General features: G+C 48.3%; 1 protein-coding gene across 6 annotated transcripts in view; it reads right to left on the bottom strand.

Annotated features, from left to right (window-relative positions):
* LOC116948620 (5'-AMP-activated protein kinase subunit gamma-2-like) overlaps positions 1-16,182 on the bottom strand; it is a 164,512-nt gene that overhangs the window by 70,546 nt on the left and 77,784 nt on the right. For 4 of the 6 annotated variants that reach the window (XR_012945922.1, XM_032965474.2, XM_076071650.1 and 1 more), the window contains one exon: positions 4,286-4,494. Coding sequence is in view for 5 of the 6 variants with exons in the window: in XM_032965474.2 (XP_032821365.2) it covers positions 4,286-4,494 (209 nt within the window). In the remaining variant the exon portion in view is untranslated. Of the gene's footprint in view, positions 1-641; positions 789-4,285; positions 4,495-5,750; positions 6,022-16,182 lie in introns of those variants that run through there. The other 2 variants (XM_032965475.2, XM_032965476.2) reach the window with 2 other exon arrangements.

Raw genomic sequence — 16,182 nt, 5'->3', positions numbered from 1 at the left:
ATCCACGTGCAGTTTATCCGAGATTTTGACATAAATGAAAACTCATGGATTCTCTCTTAAGCCCAAATTATGAATCTAAAAACAGTTATAGATTGTTATTCTTGAAAATATGAATTACAAGTCACGTGCTTATACCAAGCAAATATGTGCTCCGGTTAATCCGAAATCTACGTGATTGCCTCTGCAGTACAGGAGTTGCATATATTTACAACAGGTTGAGTTGGATTGATGACGATTGGCGTGGCTCTGTTATCCACTGTGTGGGCCAAGTCTTCTGCACGGGAGCAGGAAAGTGTTATCATCACTGAGCAAGCGCATCGATCGGTCGGATCGTTAGAATTCGTTCTTAAATCGAAAGAGTAACACTCGAAATCGTCATTTTGAGTGATTTGGTATGGACTTTTGTAATAAAACAGGAACAATACATGCCTTACTACAAATGTTTGTTTTGTTCATTAACTAAATTATTTTACTGGATTTTTGGGCATATAGATCCGCGTAAAATGGATATTTTTGGATTATCCGCGATTTTGAATTATCTGCGGGCGTCCTCCCCGTCATTATCGCGGATAACCGAGAGCCTGCCGGAGTTAAAATCTTTGAGCCGTGGGGGCCAGGCAGCCGGGGCACCTCAACCTCACCTCCATGCCGTGCAGGGCGTCCAGGTTGCTGCATCCCAGGAAGATGGTGCTGGGCACCCTCGACTGCAGCGTCTGCAGATTGGTGTTGAACACGGACATCGGAGCTCCCCTGCCTCTCTCCCACCCTGGCCAGAACCCCCCACTGCCTGCCACTGACTCTGCTATGCTACAGCCCGCTTAGGTGAACAGCCCCCCACCCACCAACCCACTCCTCGCCGAAGCTGACCAGCAGAGTGAATGAATGAAGCAGCTGCGGTGATGTCACAGGGCACCGGTGATGTCACAGGGCACCGGTGATGTCACAGGGCACCGGTGATGTCACAGGGCACCGGTGATGTCACAGGGCACCGGTGATGTCACAGGGCACCGGTGATGTCACAGGGCACCGGTGATGTCACAGGGCACCGCTGAGTTACCGCTAAGACAGACTGCACTTCTGGATTAAACTTTTCCTTACGTTTTTTAAAAAGTTAAAACCAAAAACACCTTTTTTGAGTGTTTCTAAGCACTGCAGATTAGAGTCGCCCTGTGTGAATGTGTGGGAAACTACAGCATAAGCTGCCACTGTGTAAAATCAAGTGCAATGTCTATGGTATAACTGGTATTAGAACAACAAGTACTAACTCAGTAAAAAGTCTAAGGCAGTGAACTTCTGGGAGTTGTATGGTTGTCCTTAGGAGAGTTTCCCCCCCCCCACCCCCTCAAACTTGATTCCAAGTACCGAAGACCTGTCACCGTTTAACAACAACAACATCAACACGTGTCGTAGTGACCTGTCACTGTTTAACAACAACAACATCAACACGTGTCGTAGTGTACGAGACGAAACGGTAGTAGATAACCAGAAATAAATACTGCCGAGTTGAAGTCTGTAAAGCTGCCCCTAGTTCGATCTATTTCTTATGTTTAAGCTGCGCAGACTAGTTCGTTTCAGTTCTCCGCAAGTATCGCAGATGCCGTATCGCGAAGCGTCAACGTGCAATAGGAACTTATGTTGTCGCCCCTATGTAACAGCCAGACTTGTATATTTTATCTAGCCACGGACTGTGCTACGAAAACAATCACGGGATGCGATGCAGTACGGCACCGTAACGTGCAATGCCCCAACACTGTCGTGATAATGTCGTGAGAGTCCTACATATGAATACACATTCTAGGTACGACAACAGTACGTGCGTAGTACTTTAGTGCTGTTCTCACTATGTATAAGTATAACTAAAGTTAGATTACAGATGTAGTGTGGTTTCTACGTAGACTAAGTTCACTATTTCTACAGTGCTACAATATGCTTTAGTTCTGCCTTATACAGTGAAATTCAAGTGTTGATTAGTACGGCGCATATCGAACAGGGCACTTAACAAACATTCTAGAATATACAGCACCACGCTGTATTCCAATGTGTCTAGACCAAGCACTGCAGTACCTGGTGCTGCAGCTGTGTCTATAGCAGTGCGCGTGATGGTAGCTACTTAACTACCGATACACAGGCACCCGTGTAACAGTTAAAGTAACTATCCGTACCACTGCAGCTGTGTGTAGTCTATTATAATTCAGAGACTACAGTCGTAGAAGCTCCACACACCTGTACGATGAAATATTAACCCCTGACCGTATGCTGCTACAGCTGCGTCCCGTGTGTAGTGGGGGTAGCCCCCAAAATCCCTGTACAAGCACCTGTGTGCTCAAATGACCTACCTGCACGCTCTACGGCTGCGTTGAGTCGAGACGGGAGTGTGCCGGCATGGGAAACCCCCGTTTCGTGTGTAGCCCTCGCACCTGTGCTGTGCCGCACAATATTCACCCGTCACTAATTGCCACTAACACCTGTGCGGCGCAACGCTCCACGTACCCGCTGTGGCACGGCAGGTGTGTGCCGAAACAGGGCGCCGAGCACACGAGGCACCCACCCGCCCGTGTCGTATCGTGACTCCTGCCGCTATACAACCCCCGGGTAACACACTCGTGGTGTTGCAGTCAACGGCTCCAACTCCCCTGCAAATGTCGAGGGGGCCCGACCCCACACCCTACTCTATCTCGCTATCTCTCTCTGCGAGCGAGTTGAGCTTTCGGTTGGCACGGGACACGCGTGAAGGAGGGCTCCGTGCAATGTGAGCAAGGCGGCGACTGTCACACACACTTGGGGGCTGGGGTGAGTGTGGCGGTGGGTGGGGTGGTGGTGGTGGTGGAACCGACGACGCCGTACGTGTTAAAGGCTAACTTATTAACGCGAAGGGCTCACGGAGCCACACAAAGGTTGTTTCAGTCTCAGCCCCGGAAGAAAAAAAAAGACAGCGCCCTTTTTGTTTAGGTTTCTTTGTTTTTGGCGCAGCGCTTACGGGTGTGGGGAAATAATTTGATATGCAGCCGATGGGACATATGGGCCCCAACGATGATTTAACGAGATAAAAACTAAAATGTGTAAAGATAACGATCGCATATAAGGTACGCTCACGCGTAGACGCACGCTGCGGTGTGTGCAACGTACTCGCACAATAGTGAACATAAACTCGCACACAATATTCCATACACCTCGTACAACGATGATCCACCCTCCCCCCTTAGGCGATAAGTAACTGTGAGCAATGTGCTGCGAAATAATCACCCAGTGAACATGCAAACGTTGGGCCAACGTTGGGCCAACGTTGACCAACGTTGGGCCAACGTTGGTCAATGCATTGGCCGTTAGTATGCATATAACGATTTGTCGCCTACCCCCCTCTACCTCTGACACCCCCCCCCCCACACACATTCCCCCCTGATAATCCACGACATTTCAGTGCACAGGAAGTCGGCCTTTGTTGAGTAAGTATATGAAATGGAGGAAGTTAGGCTAATGACCATTACATTCATTGTGTGTACATCATGGGTCAACAGAAATGTTGCTCGTCGGCCCAACGTTGGCCGATCGACGTTGGCCCAGCGATTGCCCAACGTATACTGGGGCCACACATTCACAACATGGCCACAGCCTCAATGTGGCCTTAATACAAAGTTGGCATTGTGAGTGCCACAATGTTGCACCACACACACACAATACACAGTATCGCTAAACCAGGGTTGCCTGCCAGGTTAAAACCGCGTACCTCTCTCCACAACAAGCAGCAAACCGTGCACTCCATAGACAGTGGCAATGGCGTGGTGGTGGCCACCCACCCCTCTCGTGTGCTGTGCCAGCCTTCATAGATGCTTGCCCCAAAAGGGCACCACGGTGGCTAGGAGAGGTTAACTACCTCGCCTGGTATGCAGGAGGTCGTGGGTTCGATCCCGACCCAGATGCCTGCTGTATATCCTGCTGTATATTTGGGGTTTGCGTGTTAAATTCTCTCCCCGTGTCCGCGTGGATTTTTTTCCGGGTCCTCCGGTTTGTCCCTCCACATTTAGAATCATGAGTTTAGAGTAGTTGGTTGCTATACATTTCCAAATGAATAGCCACTTCGTCGAACTATCATTTGTGGCCAGGTCGCTTCTGAAAATGAGCTATAGAGCTGAGTGGGCCTTACCTGGTAAGATAAAAAGCTTCGTTTCAAGTCTGTGAAGGCTCCTTGTGGGGGGGGGGGGGGGGTGGCGATCTTTGTCTTTGTGCCCATGTGCTCGCGAGAGGTGGCGAGCGTGCGCGTGTCCGCGCGTGCGGTGTGTTGCGTTACCGGTGAGCGGGGGAAGCCGTCCCACGTTTCGCGGTTGGCCGGTGCCGACGGTCTCCGCCGGTACGAATGGGGCACCAGCGTCGGTGGCGGTGGCTCGGGGATGCAGCTGTGCGAGTGTCGACGCGAGGCCGCACGCTCCATCTCCAGCTCGGCCGACTCGAACGGCCGCGCCAAGGGCGGGCGGGACAGGGGCGACGTCGGTCCGGACGCTGGGTGGCACAAAGAGACATTTGAGGCCGAGTCAACGTAGGAAAGGGTCCTCCGTCCTGCTGTTCAACCAAGGAGGACCGCACAGTCGCACAGCGCCTACCCAGCCTCCAGCACCTCCCAAACAAACAACGAAAAGCCTGTGTGGCATACGTGTAATTGTTTCCAAATGACATAGATCTAGTCGTATCTAAAAAGCTAAGCAGGCTTAAGCCAGGATTGGGCTTGAATGGGCAACCAGAATGCCATGTTGCCATAGACAGCTTTGAGGATGTGCTGCTACACTGGACGCAGCAGACGGCAGTGCAGCACAAATCCATTGTAGGACTGTACTTCTATGCCCCCATATCTATGCTCCACGACTTAACCAACCCACACTGACTAGCATGGTGAAGTAGAGTAAAAAATAACCAACACGGCGTGGGGAAGGCCCTCATCTGGCAGTGGATTGACAAAGGCCTGTACATGTGTATGGTACACGTGTTAAGGTCGAAGGTGGTGGTGGGGTGATCAGCAGTCATGCGATTGTCGGAAGCCTGATGTTTATTTGCTTATGTTCATGGCCACTCCAACACCACACCAAGCTCTGATTTAAGGCTGAGTTTTCCAATTCGGGAATGTCCATTTCAGATTTGAATATACTAATACAATAATAAAAATACATGACATATTTTTAAAAGCGCATTTCTACTAAGTACTCAAGGCACCTCGCATCACAAAAAAATGTATAAATATTACATAGCACAAGAGGAGGAAACACCAAGACGACAAATAGAAGTTAATTCAGCGAACCCAGAGAAAAAGAGAAAAACCGCGTGCCGATGTGGGGTTTAAAGACTGGATATGACATAGGCGACGATACAGAACAAAGAGCACCCGATATGTGAGGGTACATTTTGTCCTACTGTTCCACATCGTCTTGGAAGAGGTGATCGTACTCACACTTTACCCCACCACATTTGACCTGCCATTCGATTAACGGTGCTGTGCCCATTCATATCGCTGGATGGACAGCGTGTGGCAGGATTCGAGACACTCGCCCCGTCGGTACAACCGCCGTGCCGGGAGATACGGACAGGCGATCTCTGGATTGCAAGTTCAGTGCGGCAACCCGTTAACACGCAACTACTGCAACATCCCATCCCATATATCGTCTCACTTCATTTGCCAACGCAAAACGTGCCACCAAATTTTAAGGATTATTTTTTAACAAAGACGAGGCATTTCAACGAGCGAGCAAACATTGGGTGACGCTCACCTTTGTTGAAGTCCTTACGCCAGCGGTGCAAATTCCACATTCCTCCTAAGGGGTCGGGACTATCAATAGGCGAAACACTGTTGACTTCCACAAATTAGTAGTAATTGTATTGGTCTCAGAGGGATGATGGGCCGAGCATTCTCACAGCTGGGATTTGAATGCACAACCATGCTCCCTGACGCAGTCACACACCTGGTTGCGTGCAGTGCTCCGACATGGCCATTACGAAACTTCAGAACCAACAGGCTGCCTGGAACGGCATGCTTGGGGGGTCTTCACAAACACTGGATCCCACTGGACTGAACCACCGCAATACTCGCGGTAACCACACCCCCCCTCCCACACCCCGATGGCAATGGGTTGGGTGCGCTTCGTTTCTCGTGCGTTATCCTCGTAATGCAAGGCCGTAGCCATGGAGTCAACATTGGGGGGGGACCAAATATTCCAGGGGGTTTGAGGGTTCCCCCCCCCCCAGAAAAAAAATCTAAATTTGAAAACGATGGGATTGATTTTTTTATTTTTTTTTTACAATGTCTAATAGTGTATTGCATTACGTTGCTCTGTTTTTTTATTCTTTTTTTACCTTCTCTTGTTTCATTGTATGTAATGGCAGAGATTAGGGATTTATAAAGTACAACCATAACCACAATCATATAAACAGAAATCTATTTTATAGCAATATATTGGGGGGGGTGACATTTTGTCCATATTTGAATATTGGGGGGGATGTGTGTCCCCCAATATATATTATAATTACAGCCTTGTCGTAATGTGTATATCAAACAAACCGAAAAGCACTGCACTTTGCAGCCTAGCTCAGATTAGAGCATGCCAGTTTTCTGGCTCCAATCCCGAATTTGGTATTAGAATATCAAAAGACACTTGCAACCCTCTGTATGTATGCATCCGTGTGTGCGTTTGTAAGATAAAGCGGGGAGCAGTGGTGTAGCCGTTAGTGCACTTCGCTTTGAACTCAGTCTCCTGGGTTCGATTCTCAGCTACAGCCAACCTCCGTGACGATTGACATCTTAACCGATTCTGGGCCTCCCCTAGGTCGACTCAGCCTTAAATGAATACCTGGCATGTAAAAATCAACACTGGAAAGACAAAGATGGCCCAGGCATGGTGCTGCCCACACAACTCACTCATGCGCCCATTCTGGCTTTCATAGGCACTCACAGACAGCACTTGACCAAACAGCTTGGATGGCTGTAGTAGCATCTCTGCCTTTGTGTGCAAGATACAACAAGAGTCAAATTTATCCTCCGCTTCAAAAATTACACAATGCTCATGTCTGTTTAATTGTCCCCTGTTTAATGGACCCCTAATTTGACCCCAAGTGTAACCCTAGCTGAGTACTAACCCGTTGTCCAAATTTTGGCCCTCTCCATACTCCGAACACAGAGCTCTAAACCACAACACGAGTCATGGAAACGAGTCCGATCCCCATCCCACATGGGCTTACTTACATCTGCAGGGGCTTAGTACAGAATGCAACAAATGTGCAGGGCTGAGGTTGCCACCTTTTCCACTGTCGACCAAACCCAGACGCATTTATCCGTCGGCCTAGGTCTATCAGAACTGTGCAGTATACTAGTCGCAATAATGGTCGACAACAATACCGGTACCAGATTTAGGGAGAAATAAATTCCCTTCAACCCGAACGCAGATGGCCAAAGGGGCCGTCCATAAATGACGTCACGCGATTTTGGACGATTTTGGACCCCCCCCAAATATGACGTCGTAAAGCTCTGCCCCCCCCCCCAAAACCATATTTCCATTTTGAAAATAAAACATGCTTCAAATCGCTTTAAACTATTCTCATTGTAGTGCGTATTTAATGTGGCGCTGCACTCTGATGTTGCAGGAGAAAACATTTATTAAAAAGTCATATTAATTAAGTAGCACGTGTTGTCTATATTTATTTAAAGTTGCGCATTTTTATGTGATGTCACATTTCTCACCCAACTCCCACTCGTCACACAATGTCACAAATGTCTGACCCCCTCCCCCCCCCCCTAGGTGCGTGACGTCATTTATGGACGGCCCCAAAGATCGGATTCTCCGGGTCAAACCGGGACAGGTGGCATCATCATGACCTCGATCCATGGGGGCAGACAGCTCGTAGGTGTCCACTACATATTTCGTCATTTGTTTCCACTTCCGTCTTCTGCCAATACAGAATGCCCAAGTCGTGCGCACGTCATTCTGGCACCAATCTCCCATGTCGTCAGGTGGCAGGAAACCCCACTGCAGGGCATTCATAAAGACGTCTCTCAGCTCCAGCGAATGTTACCCTCTCGTGCAGCGGTGCCGCAGCGCCCCCTACAGCGCACAACAATAACAACAACAACAACAACAGCCATTCGCCACTAAGTGGCGGTGACGTCCCCACGGCCGCTTGTGCCAGGCTATGTGCACGTTGAAGCCACCTGAAGTGTCAAACGCCCGCAGGTTGGTAGGAGATCACGGGGCAGACCCAGAGGTCACGGGGCAGACCCAGAGGTCACGGGGCGGACCCAGGTGCCACGGGTCGACTGACTGAGATGACTGTCCGATGCACCACCTCTGCCCCCTACTGTGGCAACTGCAGCGCACACAAACCAAGGGCACAGGCAATCTGCTTCGAGGCGAGGGCTGCCCAACTTCCCTGCAGGATTCGTCGACTCGTTCAATCGCAATGCACCATGCACGTGTGTATGTTCAACGTCTTTTCACACCGTGCGTAGCAAACCGTGCTAATCGGACAACAAACTAAACACACACAAATAGTAGCTCTAAATATAACAATTCAATTTAGATTTAAAAGTGCATAGAGAGCTTCACGGCTTATGCGGCTTGAATAAAATACCTACGTGATTATATGTCTGTGTCTACAGTGGTGTAGTTGCTATGGCTATGATGCAACACTTGTGTGGTTGTTATGAATATTATGATGGTGACATTGATGCTTGAGTGACATTGTTTGTGTGTTGTTGTCATGACGATGATGATGGTGACTTGGATGCTTGAGTGACGCTGTTTGTGTGTATCTATGTATGTATGTCTGTGTGTGTTGTTGTCATGACGATGATGATGGTGATATGGTTGCTAGAGTAACGCTGTGTGTATCTATGCGAGTATGCCTGTGTGTGTGGTTGCTATGGACCAGTAACAATGGTGACACGGTTGCTCGAGTAACGCTGTGTGTGTATCTATGCGAGTATGTCTGTGTGTGTTGTTGTCATGAAAATGATGATGGTGACATGGTTGCTAGAGTAACGCTGTGTATCTATGTGAGTATGCCTGTGTGTGGTTGCTATGGACCAGTAACCATGGTGACACGGTTGCCAGGGTGACACTGTATGTGCATGCCTGCGTGTGTGTGCGTGCGCGCGTGTATGAGATCCTGAAAATTAGTATCTTATTGAATGTTTACCAGAAATAAATAAATAAAGATGTACTAAATGTGGTTTGATTGATGTCGATGGTTGGGGTGGGGTGGGTCCCTCGTTAAAACCGCTCGACACACTTCTGGGAGTGGGGGGGAGGGGTCCACGGTGGCTGGGCTGGGACCCGTCACTGCTGGCCCCTGTGACAGCGCGCGACGCGGGGCCCTGAAGAGTTGCGGTTGGCTGGCGCGAGAGGGCGGGGCCGTGCCGTGTTACGGTTGGCTGGCGCGAGAGGGCGTGGCCATGCAGTGTTGCGGGTGGCTGGCGCGAGAGGGCGCTGCTGGCAACCACGGAGAGCAGGGTTGGGGTTGCAGTGAGAGTGGGAGTGTGGTCTGGTTGGAGAGTGTGGTTATTGTGATGGTCTGGTTGGAGAGTGTGGTTATTGTGATGGTGTGGATGGAGAGTGTGGTTATTGTGATGGTGTGGTTGGAGAGTGTGGTTATTGTGATGGTCTGGATGGAGAGTGTGGTTATTGTGATGGTCTGGATGGAGAGTGTGGTTATTGTGATGGTCTGGATGGAGAGTGTGGTTATTGTGATGGTCTGGTTGGAGAGTGTGGTTATTGTGATGGTCTGGTTGGAGAGTGTGGTTATTGTGATGGTCTGGTTGGAGAGTGTGGTTATTGTGATGGTCTGGTTGGAGAGTGTGGTTATTGTGATGGTCTGGATGGAGAGTGTGGTTATTGTGATGGTCTAGTTGGAGAGTGTGGTTATTGTGATGGTCTGGTTGGAGAGTGTGGTTATTGTGATGGTCTGGTTGGAGAGTGTGGTTATTGTGATGGTGTGGATGGAGAGTGTGGTTATTGTGATGGTGTGGTTGGAGAGTGTGGTTATTGTGATCGTCTGGTTGGAGAGTGTGGTTATTGTGATGGTGTGGATGGAGAGTGTGGTTATTGTGATGGTGTGGTTGGAGAGTGTGGTTATTGTGATGGTCTGGTTGGAGAGTGTAGTTATTGTGATGGTGTGGATGGAGAGTGTGGTTATTGTGATGGTGTGGTTGGAGAGTGTGGTTATTGTGATGGTCTGGTTGGAGAGTGTGGTTATTGTGATGGTGTGGATGGAGAGTGTGGTTATTGTGATGGTGTGGTTGGAGAGTGTGGTTATTGTGATGGTCTGGTTGGAGAGTGTGGTTATTGTGATGGTGTGGATGGAGAGTGTGGTTATTGTGATGGTCTGGTTGGAGAGTGTGGTTATTGTGATGGTGTGGATGGAGTGTGTGGTTATTGTGATGGTCTGGTTGGAGAGTGTGGTTATTGTGATGGTCTGGTTGGAGAGTGTGGTTATTGTGATGGTGTGGATGGAGAATGTGGTTATTGTGATGGTGTGGTTGGAGAGTGTGGTTATTGTGATGGTGTGGATGGAGAGTGTGGTTATTGTGATGGTCTGGTTGGAGAGTGTGGTTATTGTGATGGTGTGGATGGAGAGTGTGGTTATTGTGATGGTGTGGTTGGAGAGTGTGGTTATTGTGATGGTCTGGATGGAGAGTGTGGTTATTGTGATGGTCTGGATGGAGAGTGTGGTTATTGTGATGGTCTGGATGGAGAGTGTGGTTATTGTGATGGTCTGGTTGGAGAGTGTGGTTATTGTGATGGTCTGGTTGGAGAGTGTGGTTATTGTGATGGTCTGGTTGGAGAGTGTGGTTATTGTGATGGTCTGGTTGGAGAGTGTGGTTATTGTGATGGTCTGGATGGAGAGTGTGGTTATTGTGATGGTCTAGTTGGAGAGTGTGGTTATTGTGATGGTCTGGTTGGAGAGTGTGGTTATTGTGATGGTCTGGTTGGAGAGTGTGGTTATTGTGATGGTGTGGATGGAGAGTGTGGTTATTGTGATGGTGTGGTTGGAGAGTGTGGTTATTGTGATCGTCTGGTTGGAGAGTGTGGTTATTGTGATGGTGTGGATGGAGAGTGTGGTTATTGTGATGGTGTGGTTGGAGAGTGTGGTTATTGTGATGGTCTGGTTGGAGAGTGTGGTTATTGTGATGGTGTGGATGGAGAGTGTGGTTATTGTGATGGTGTGGTTGGAGAGTGTGGTTATTGTGATGGTCTGGTTGGAGAGTGTGGTTATTGTGATGGTGTGGATGGAGAGTGTGGTTATTGTGATGGTGTGGTTGGAGAGTGTGGTTATTGTGATGGTCTGGTTGGAGAGTGTGGTTATTGTGATGGTGTGGATGGAGAGTGTGGTTATTGTGATGGTCTGGTTGGAGAGTGTGGTTATTGTGATGGTGTGGATGGAGTGTGTGGTTATTGTGATGGTCTGGTTGGAGAGTGTGGTTATTGTGATGGTCTGGTTGGAGAGTGTGGTTATTGTGATGGTGTGGATGGAGAATGTGGTTATTGTGATGGTGTGGTTGGAGAGTGTGGTTATTGTGATGGTGTGGATGGAGAGTGTGGTTATTGTGATGGTCTGGTTGGAGAGTGTGGTTATTGTGATGGTGTGGTTGGAGAGTGTGGTTATTGTGATGGTCTGGATGGAGAGTGTGGTTATTGTGATGGTCTGGATGGAGAGTGTGGTTATTGTGATGGTGTGGATGGAGAGTGTGGTTATTGTGATGGTCTGGTCGGAGAGTGTGGTTATTGTGATGGTGTGGATGGAGTGTGTGGTTATTGTGATGGTCTGGTTGGAGAGTGTGGTTATTGTGATGGTGTGGATGGAGTGTGTGGTTATTGTGATGGTCTGGTTGGAGAGTGTGGTTATTGTGATGGTCTGGTTGGAGAGTGTGGTTATTGTGATGGTGTGGATGGAGAATGTGGTTATTGTGATGGTGTGGTTGGAGAGTGTGGTTATTGTGATGGTGTGGATGGAGAGTGTGGTTATTGTGATGGTGTGGATGGAGAGTGTGGTTATTGTGATGGTGTGGATGGAGAGTGTGGTTATTGTGATGGTGTGGTTGGAGAGTGTGGTTATTGTGATGGTCTGGATGGAGTGTGGTTATTGTGATGGTGTGGATGGAGAGTGTGGTTATTGTGATGGTCTGGTTGGAGAGTGTGGTTATTGTGATGGTGTGGTTGGAGAGTGTGGTTATTGTGATGGTGTGGATGGAGAGTGTGGTTATTGTGATGGTCTGGTTGGAGAGTGTGGTTATTGTGATGGTGTGGATGGAGAGTGTGGTTATTGTGATGGTCTGGTTGGAGAGTGTGGTTATTGTGATGGTGTGGATGGAGTGTGTGGTTATTGTGATGGTCTGGTTGGAGAGTGTGGTTATTGTGATGGTCTGGTTGGAGAGTGGTTATTGTGATGGTGTGGATGGAGAATGTGGTTATTGTGATGGTGTGGTTGGAGAGTGTGGTTATTGTGATGGTGTGGATGGAGAGTGTGGTTATTGTGATGGTCTGGTTGGAGAGTGTGGTTATTGTGATGGTGTGGTTGGAGAGTGTGGTTATTGTGATGGTCTGGATGGAGAGTGTGGTTATTGTGATGGTCTGGATGGAGAGTGTGGTTATTGTGATGGTGTGGATGGAGAGTGTGGTTATTGTGATGGTCTGGTCGGAGAGTGTGGTTATTGTGATGGTGTGGATGGAGTGTGTGGTTATTGTGATGGTCTGGTTGGAGAGTGTGGTTATTGTGATGGTGTGGATGGAGTGTGTGGTTATTGTGATGGTCTGGTTGGAGAGTGTGGTTATTGTGATGGTCTGGTTGGAGAGTGTGGTTATTGTGATGGTGTGGATGGAGAATGTGGTTATTGTGATGGTGTGGTTGGAGAGTGTGGTTATTGTGATGGTGTGGATGGAGAGTGTGGTTATTGTGATGGTCTGGTTGGAGAGTGTGGTTATTGTGATGGTGTGGTTGGAGAGTGTGGTTATTGTGATAGTCTGGATGGAGAGTGTGGTTATTGTGATGGTCTGGATGGAGAGTGTGGTTATTGTGATGGTGTGGATGGAGAGTGTGGTTATTGTGATGGTGTGGATGGAGTGTGTGGTTATTGTGATGGTCTGGTTGGAGAGTGTGGTTAATGTGATGGTCTGGTTGGAGAGTGTGGTTATTGTGATGGTGTGGATGGAGAATGTGGTTATTGTGATGGTGTGGTTGGAGAGTGTGGTTATTGTGATGGTGTGGATGGAGAGTGTGGTTATTCTGATGGTCTGGTTGGAGAGTGTTGTTATTGTGATGGTCTGGTTGGAGAGTGTGGTTATTGTGATGATCTGGTTGGAGAGTGTGGTTATTGTGATGGTGTGGTTGGAGAGTGTGGTTATTGTGATTGTGTGGTTAGAGAGTGTGGTTATTGTGATGGTCTGGTTGGAGAGTGTGGTTATTGTGATGGTCTGGTTGGAGAGTGTGGTTATTGTGATGGTCTGGATGGAGAATGTGGTTATTGTGATGGTCTGGCTGGAGAGTGTGGTTATTGTGATGGTCTGGTTGGAGAGTGTGGTTATTGTGATGGTCTGGATGGAGAGTGTGGTTATTGTGATGGTCTGGTTGGAGAGTGTGGTTATTGCGATGGTCTGGTTGGAGAGTGTGGTTATTGTTGATGGTGTGGTTGGAGAGTGTGGTTATTGTGATGGTCTGGTTGGAGAGTGTGGTTATTGTGATGGTCTGGTTGGAGAGTGTGGTTATTGTGATGGTGTGGTTGGAGAGTGTGGTTATTGTGATGGTGTGGTTGGAGAGTGTGGTTATTGTGATGGTGTGGTTGGAGAGTGTGGTTATTGTGATGGTGTGGTTGGAGAGTGTGGTTATTGTGATGGTGTGGTTGGAGAGTGTGGTTATTGTGATGGTGGTTGGAGAGTGTGGTTATTGTGATGGTCTGGTTGGAGAGTGTGGTTATTGTGATGGTCTGGTTGGAGAGTGTGGTTATTGTGATGGTGTGGATGGAGAGTGTGGTTATTGTGATGGTCTGGTTGGAGAGTGTGGTTATTGTGATGGTCTGGTTGGAGAGTGTGGTTATTGTGATGGTCTGGTTGGAGCGTGTGGTTATTGTGATGGTCTGGTTGGAGAGTGTGGTTATTGTGGTGGTCTGGATGGAGAGTGTGGTTATTGTGATGGTCTGGTTGGAGAGTGTGGTTATTGCGATGGTCTGGTTGGAGAGTGTGGTTATTGTTGATGGTGTGGTTGGAGAGTGTGGTTATTGTGATGGTCTGGTTGGAGAGTGTGGTTATTGTGATGGTCTGGTTGGAGAGTGTGGTTATTGTGATGGTGTGGTTGGAGAGTGTGGTTATTGTGATGGTGTGGTTGGAGAGTGTGGTTATTGTGATGGTGTGGTTGGAGAGTGTGGTTATTGTGATGGTGTGGTTGGAGAGTGTGGTTATTGTGATGGTGGTTGGAGAGTGTGGTTATTGTGATGGTCTGGTTGGAGAGTGTGGTTATTGTGATGGTCTGGTTGGAGAGTGTGGTTATTGTGATGGTGTGGATGGAGAGTGTGGTTATTGTGATGGTCTGGTTGGAGAGTGTGGTTATTGTGATGGTCTGGTTGGAGAGTGTGGTTATTGTGATGGTCTGGTTGGAGCGTGTGGTTATTGTGATGGTGTGGATGGAGAGTGTGGTTATTGTGATGGTCTGGTTGGAGAGTGTGGTTATTGTGATGGTCTGGATGGAGAGTGTGGTTATTGTGATGGTCTGGTTGGAGAGTGTGGTTATTGTGATGGTTTGGATGGAGAGTGTGGTTATTGTGATGGTCTGGTTGGAGAGTGTGGTTATTGTGATGGTGTGGTTGGAGAGTGTGGTTATTGTGATGGTGTGGTTGGAGAGTGTGGTTATTGTGATGGTCTGGTTGGAGAGTGTGGTTATTGTGATGGTCTGGTTGGAGAGTGTGGTTATTGTGATGGTCTGGTTGGAGAGTGTGGTTATTGTGATGGTGTGGATGGAGAGTGTGGTTATTGTGATGGTCTGGTTGGAGAGTGTGGTTATTGTGATGGTCTGGTTGGAGAGTGTGGTTATTGTGATGGTCTGGTTGGAGAGTGTGGTTATTGTGATGGTGTGGATGGAGAGTGTGGTTATTGTGATGGTCTGGTTGGAGAGTGTGGTTATTGTGATGGTCTGGTTGGAGAGTGTGGTTATTGTGATGGTCTGGTTGGAGAGTGTGGTTATTGTGATGGTGTGGATGGAGAGTTTGGTTATTGTGATGGTCTGGTTGGAGAGTGTGGTTATTGTGATGGTCTGGTTGGAGAGTGTGGTTATTGTGATGGTCTGGTTGGAGAGTGTGGTTATTGTGGTGGTCTGGATGGAGAGTGTGGTTATTGTGATGGTCTGGTTGGAGAGTGTGGTTATTGTGATGGTCTGGTTGGAGAGTGTGGTTATTGTGATGGTCTGGTTGGAGAGTGTGGTTATTGTGATGGTCTGGATGGAGAGTGTGGTTATTGTTGATGGTCTGGATGGAGAGTGTGGTTATTGTGATGTTGTGGTTGGAGAGTGTGGTTATTGTGGTGGTCTGGTTGGAGAGTGTGGTTATTGTGATGGTCTGGATGGAGAGTGTGGTTATTGTTGATGGTCTGGATGGAGAGTGTGGTTATTGTGATGTTGTGGTTGGAGAGTGTGGTTATTGTGATGGTGTGGTTGGAGAGTGTGGTTATTGTGATGGTCTGGTTGGAGAGTGTGGTTATTGTGATGGTCTGTTTGGAGAGTGTGGTTATTGTGATGGTCTGGCTGGAGAGTGTGGTTATTGTGATGGTCTGGTTGGAGAGTGTGGTTATTGTGATGGTCTGGTTGGAGAGTGTGGTTATTGTGATGGTCTGGTTGGAGAGTGTGGTTATTGTGATGGTCTGGTTGGAGAGTGTGGTTATTGTGATGGTGTGGTTGCAGAGTGTGATTATTGTGATGGTGTGGTTGGAGAGTGTGGTCATTGTGATGGTCTGGTTGGAGAGTGTGGTTATTGTGATGGTGTGGATGGAGAGTGTGGTTATTGTTGATTGTCTGGTTGGAGAGTGTGGTTATTGTGATGGTCTGGTTGGAGAGTGTGGTTATTGTGATGGTCTGGATGGAGAGTGTGGTTATTGTGATGGTGTGGTTGCAGAGTGTGGTTATTGTTGATGGTCTGGATGGAGAGTGTGGTTATTGTGATGGTCTGGTTGGAGA

This window comes from Petromyzon marinus, chromosome 34 (genome assembly GCF_048934315.1).
Source record: "Petromyzon marinus isolate PM22_M1 ecotype Great Lakes invasive population chromosome 34, UKy_Petmar_22M1.pri1.0, whole genome shotgun sequence".
In the NCBI taxonomy this organism is placed as follows: Eukaryota; Metazoa; Chordata; class Hyperoartia; order Petromyzontiformes; family Petromyzontidae; genus Petromyzon; species Petromyzon marinus.
This window is presented reverse-complemented; position numbering and strand designations above follow the sequence as displayed.